The sequence below is a fragment of the Pteropus medius genome, unplaced genomic scaffold (genome assembly GCF_902729225.1).
Source record: "Pteropus medius unplaced genomic scaffold, Ma_sr-lr_union100, whole genome shotgun sequence".
In the NCBI taxonomy this organism is placed as follows: domain Eukaryota; kingdom Metazoa; phylum Chordata; class Mammalia; order Chiroptera; family Pteropodidae; genus Pteropus; species Pteropus medius.
The window spans coordinates 6229258-6235440 of NW_024340700.1; the positions used below are offsets into that span (position 1 = coordinate 6229258).

A 6183-nucleotide genomic window follows, 5' to 3' on the forward strand; every position below is an offset into this window, starting at 1 on the left:
CGACGCAGCTCAGGTGAGGGGCCGACCGGACGCTGGACTCGGGATCTACACAGCGAGTGTTCGTCGTTTGGGGGTTAGTCTCGATCGGTCACGTGACGGCCTGCTGGAGCAGTTGCATCTTGGGGAATGAAAAGGAGCCTCAACTGAGGAAGCCGAGTGGCCACGTGCGCGCACGACGGGGGCTCGCCTGCCCCCTCACATTGCCATGTCACAGGCGCCGTCCCAGAGGCGTCGGGAGCTGGTTGGGGGTTCGCTTTCTGACCCCCACCCACCAGGTGGAAGGCTGCACGTCACAAAGACATGCAGTAGGGACCCTGAGGAAGAGGATGTCATGTGGCTTCGCGAGGGATGGCTGTGGTGGCTGTGCCTCCCATGTCACCCTGCAGTCAGTCATGCTCAGCTTTGGTGACATGGCACGTGGCGGAGCCTGAGTGTGTACCTGTCCGACAAAACGAGCTCCTGCAGCGTGTCATCCGAGCCGGCTCCCAAGGAGAGGTGGGCAAGGGTCACCAGCAGCACAGTTGGCTGCCCTCCAAGGTCAAACTCTGGGGGATGTTTTTGTCACTTTGATTAGGAGCATTGTTCACCTTTTGTTATAAACAATGGGGTGATAATCAGACGGGAAGCGAGGTCGTTACTACAACAATGAGCACAGCATCTGTCAACAGGATCAATCTCCCCTGAAGTGTTTCTCCCCCACAAGGGGCTTGAGTGTATTTAGAATGAGTTTGTGCGGAATGAATTCTTTATTGCCTTCCAGCAGAGTAAAGCTAACCCGCCTTTGAATAGAGTGTGTAAGGTCTGTGTTCCGTGCAACAAAAGTACTTGGACTCGGCCTAGTTCTGACGCTTGATCGACGTGTTCCCCGCACCTGCGGAGGCTCTCGCCACGTTACAGAAAGAGACATACGGGACGACTGTCCGTGTGCGACGCTTGACGTCACACGGGGGGCCACGACACCCCCGCCCTGTCCGGGACGGGCACGTCTTCAGGGAGAGGGCGTAGTGTACAGGACGTGTGCGTCAGCTGCACTGTCCCCAGAGTTCTGTGAAATCGTTAGTGTGTGCCTGGGTTTGGCGGTGCACGTCCCTATGGTAAGTAGATCTCCCGGCCTGCATTGTTTTCCCTGTGCTCCCAGCCACGGGGTGGCCTGGACAATAGCTTAGAGGGTGGTCTGGACAATAGCTTAGCTCCACGTTCCCACATGGGGGAGGGGGTGCCGGACCAGCATCGCAGGAAGCAGAGAGCTGACGGAGAGTCATCTTCCCCTCCGTGCGGGAAGGTTCCCTAGGGGAACCTCCTAGGGAATCGGTGAAATGCTTGGTTTTCGTAAATACTTCAAATGCATGGACATGTGCAAGCACATATGCTCCACGGCGTGCAGATCCCAGGCCCCAGTCCGAGCCTGGAGGTGGCCTGGGTGCGTGTTCACTGGACTTCCGGTAGCGATACCGTCAGTGGTCGGGCACTTGGTGTCACACAGACATGGCTCACAGCAAGTTAAGTGCGGCTGCGTCCGCACCGTGTGGGTGGCTAGGTGACGCGTGACTGCACCGTGGTGCTGGATGACCGTTAATCACATGACGCATGACTGCACCGTGGTGCTGGATGACCGTTAATCACGTGACGCGTGACTGCACCGTGGTGCTGGATGACCGTTAATCACGTGTGCCCTCGTTTCACAGAAACTGAAGCAGGACGTCCAAGAGCTTCGGTCCTCATCCGCGGAACTGCTCAGGGCCGGCCGGGAGCGGCACCAGGACTGTCTGTCTGCCGTCGTGGCGGCCATCGAGCGAGCGTGGCTGCAGCCCGAGGCTCTGCCGTGTAAGACGTGCCCCCGACTGCACCCCAGCTGCGGGGGCGCCCCCAGGAGCCAGCGGGCTGTGGGAATTCCGCGGACTGACGCGCAGTCCGCTGCCACCGGACTGCGCCTGGCATCTGGGTGTCCAGAGCTGGCGCCCGGCCAGGACGCACTTGGAGGCCTCGCGTGTTTCCGTCCAGGCCCTGTCAGCCCTGCGTCCTCACTGCAGTCGGGTTGTCATTGTCCTTACTGGTCAGTGAAGGACGTAGTGGCCTACGGTTGGCCCTGAAACTAGGTGGCACCGAAGCCAAACGAGGCCTGTCCCTCCAGCCCCGGCCCTTTTCACACGGGGTCTCGGTGGCCTCCAGGTGCTTCAGGTGGTGGGCACACTGGCCGCCAGGCGGGATTTGACCGTGTCCTCCGAATGCATCGCGCTGCCTGCCCTGGACAGCATGAGCAAGCTCCGCTAGTCAGGCGCCGTGGGTCCAGGCACAGCTGCCTGCGGGGGCCGTCACACACCCTCAGCCCGCCAGCGAGCCTGCTGGCCGCCTCCGAGGGCATCGGGAGGGACCGGGGGCCTCCTATGTAAACCTCAGCTGACGATTGGGGGGGCGTCCATCTTGCAGCGTGGCGGTCCAGGGCCCTCCACCTGGAGCGGTCCTTGCAGGACCTGAGCATGCAGTACCACCTGGAAAGGCAGAGGAGGAAGCTGCTTCACAACCAGCTGGTGGTGAGCACACTCTCCGCTGGCCACGTGTCACTGGGTGGCTCAGGACAGTGACCCGAGGGGGGACCCGAGTGGAACCGTATGGAAGCCCTGGGTGGGGGTGTGGGGGCAAGAGGGACGGCCAGTGGGCAGGAGTCTGGAGCAACCAGAGGGACAGGGACAGCCGGGTCAGTGCGGACTCCTCGACCTGACCCGGGTACGAAAAGCTGAGTCGGCCGGTGGAGGCGGGAGAAACGAGCCTTAGTAGCAGGTGTGTGAAAAAGCGCTGAAGATCCTGGTGACCGCCAGCAGCAGCGTCACCGAGTCACCCGTGTGGCCAGACTGCACCCTGACTGTTTTGACGTGTTCTCGTAAAGTCACACAGACTAAGGCTGGTTCGTCCTCCGCTTCCATGCGGGAGGGCACGCACTCGGCGTGGCACTGCACGCCGGTCCCGCTGTTGGCCAGGCTTGGTTTCCGTTTCCACGATGTCCCATCGTGCTGCCCATTCAGACAGACCCTGTGGAGGGTCCAGATGACGAGCAGAAGCACCAGGGTTGAGAAGCCGCTTCTGAAACGCCTAGAAGGTTTAGCCTGGGAGACCATTAAAAGGTGTTTGCTTGATACTTGTTACCGAGTGACCCTCATTTGCCAAGTGAAGAAATTTAAGTATGGAGTTTTTAAAAACTAAAACACTGTTAACTGCTTCACAGGGGTGTTTTCAAAAGCTGGGATGTGGGCAGGCAGCGAGGGCTCGCGTCCCGGGGAGCAAATCAGTGTGTGTGCCTTGCGGTCAGCGGCCTCCTCCCTGTGCCAGGGTGACACACTTCACTGTCACAGGAGCTGAACGGGAGCATCAGAGTCCACTGCCGGATCCGTCCTGTGCTGCCTTTCGATGATGAATCTGATGGCGCAGTTCCGCGTGACAGGTGACTTGTTTCCGCACTGTGCGTGTGTGTGCGTGCGTGCACATGTGCGTGCGTGCACGTGTGTGCATGCATGCACACGCGTGTGCATGTGTGCGTGGCGTGTGCACGTGCATGCACGCAAGTGCACACACGTGTGCATGTGCACGTGGTGTGTGTGCGTGGGCACGTGTGTGTGCGTGGGCACGTGTGTGTGCACGTGTGCTTGTGTGTGCGCATGTACGGTAAGGGGGAAACATAGAAAAAGCAGTGAACTCCCAGGCCTCTGATTCCCCTGGCCCTGGTCCCAGCGCAGGGCATTCCCATTCCCGGATGGGGTGGTCATTTCTGGATGGGACGGCCTTGTGGACGGCTAGTGGTCAGCAGGCCTGCCAGACATGGCCGGAATGTGGCCCAGATACCTGAGCAAGTGTCGTGGGCCCTGTGCCCCAGGGCCGGCTGAACCCACGCTGGCGGTGCCCCCACCGACCGAGTGCCTGCCACGTTCCCACTCCACGCCCCTCGGGAGACTTGGCATGTAGTTCTGACTTAGAGAAAGTTGTGACCGTGTTAGTAACGTAGCATTATTTGAAATTCGCTCGAGTGTTTACCGGAAAACCATAGTTAATATGAGTTTTCCTTCTTTTCTCAATGGAACCCCCTATCCCCCAGGAAGTCTTCGCCCCATGGCCTGTCATAGCAGCCCCAAACTCTGGGCCCCTGCCTGGGCCCTCACCTCGGCCCCGGGCATGTCCTGCGCTCCTAGAAGCCCCCCTGCTTCCGTGGGGCCGGCCTCATGGGCGGGTTTGCTGCGAACACTCCCACTAGTCTCTGCCCGTCAGCCCAGGTGGCTTTCCTTCCCCGGGGGGCCCCGCCCCGTCCTGCCCGCCCTGGGCTGCCCGACGAGGGCTCCAGTGGCACCTGTGTGCACACAGCGCAGTCAGCACTCGACCCACGAGGCCCTGGAAAGCCCACGACCAGCCCCGTATCGCAGAACGGACAGTTCATGTTCCTTTGGTGGTGGCTGAACTTTTTCTTCCGGACCCTTGTTTTGCTGACTGAGCACCTCCCGCACTGTGCGGGTGGCCAGGCCTGAGGGTACACGAAGCAGCACGTGAGGGCAGCGCCCGCTGTCCTGAGCTGCGATGCTCTTGTCACGTACTTGACCTGCCCTGCCCGACGAGGCAGCTCCCACCACACGTGGCCACGGCACTTCAGATGAACGAGAGTTAAGTGAAGTTATGGACGTTGCCTTTCAGTGGCTCAGACCGCTCCATCCTTACAGAGAGGCGGCCGGACGGCCAGGCTGAGCCGTGCGTCTTCTGGCAGGTTCACGAGACGCTTCATGAACTCGTTTGCCGTCCTAGGTCACTCGTGTTCATTCAGTTTTTATGTTGAAACATGTTGCTTTTTCTGTTTCGCCTTCCCTGCAAAGGCCCAAATTCTTAAAGGCCAGTGCAGCTGTCCTGTGCCGGTCACCCGAGACGCTGACCCCAGGCCGTAGCATAGGGGACACTTCCGTGCAGGCTTAGGTCTCACGCCTGAGAAATAGGGGTGTGAAAATGTGAGGTGCAAGGCAGGTCTGAGGGAAAACGTTTCAAGGAAAAGGGAGGGAATAAGGGAGAGCTGGAAAGCGGAGCCCTGCGCACGAGGAGGCGAGGGGAGACGGGGCGAGGGGCGAGTCCAGGCTGGGGAACGGAGGGGCCCGGGGCGCGGGAAACACAGCCGGAGCGAGGCGGCACGTGTGTGCTGCGGGGTGGGGGTGTCCGGGCCCAGAGGGTGCCGGGCTGTGGCGTGTGCACTGACGCCATCTCTCCCCGCAGCTCCGTGTGCCCGGACGTGGCCCGCGCCGTTGACGATGTGAGTGCAGCCCCCGTAGATGGTTTGGGGGGCTTTTCTGGGTGGCGGGGCTGTCTCCACAGCGGTGGCTCGAGGCTGCATGCCGCCTGCTGGCCTCGCTTCACGCTCTGCTGGTTCACGAAGGCCGCGTGCGTTCCTTCATTTCTGCTGCGTGGCCGTGAACGTGACACACGATGTGACACTCTCCCTACGGGGACCGCCGGGCTCCTGCTCTGTAGACCCCGGCGGCCACGGCACGTAGCGCCCTCCTCCAGCCCCAGCCAGTCTGTGCACGGGTGCGTGGGGCAAGTATGACGCTGGTGAAGCTGAGGACGCACGTTGCAGCGTTAAACCGGAAACAGACCCGTCTACAGTTAAGACATAAACTGAGGCATATTAAAGGTTTTCAGAGTTTGAGGGAAAAGGAATTCCAGCAGGGCAGTGCCAGGCCGGGGGTGGCTGGGGGCACTGGAAGGGCTGCCGCACGGGGCCCAGGGACAGACGCACGGAGCAGGGGCAGAGGCCGAGGGAGGAAGTGACGTCCCGACCCGGGCGCCTTCGCAGGCTCAGATCTCAGTTGGCCACCGGGGCCGCCGGGGCGTTGCCGCCAGCTCAGTCTGCCGCCTCTCGTTTAACAGCACCGTGACTCCTAATCTTGTTTTTCCTTCAAAACCCACGTATGTCTCAGCCGTCTCTCCCCAAGACAGCCTAGAAGTAGCCACGAGAGCCCAGGCTGGAAGCGGCCGCAGGCCCGAGTGTGTAGGACGAGCCCAGCGGTCGGGTGGCGTTGGCAGAAGGCTGAAGCCATGTCCAGGGACACCCACGGGTGCAGGATGACGCAGTGGAGCTTAAGACAACTGAACGAGACAGAAACGCGTGGACGCGGTGACGTGAAATACACTCACACGACGCGAAACACACACGACGTGAAA

General features: G+C 60.9%; 1 protein-coding gene across 1 annotated transcript in view; it reads left to right on the forward strand.

Moving 5' to 3' along the window:
• Positions 1 to 395: 395 nt before the first annotated feature.
• The window catches only part of KIF25 (kinesin family member 25), a 26100-nt gene continuing 20312 nt past the window's right edge, over positions 396 to 6183 (forward strand). The window contains exons 1-5 of the mRNA XM_039881766.1: positions 396 to 1094; positions 1686 to 1824; positions 2428 to 2531; positions 3348 to 3436; positions 5236 to 5272. Of these exons, the coding sequence (XP_039737700.1) occupies positions 1092 to 1094; positions 1686 to 1824; positions 2428 to 2531; positions 3348 to 3436; positions 5236 to 5272 (372 nt within the window). The 5' untranslated portion in view covers positions 396 to 1091. The remainder of the gene's footprint in view (positions 1095 to 1685; positions 1825 to 2427; positions 2532 to 3347; positions 3437 to 5235; positions 5273 to 6183) is intronic.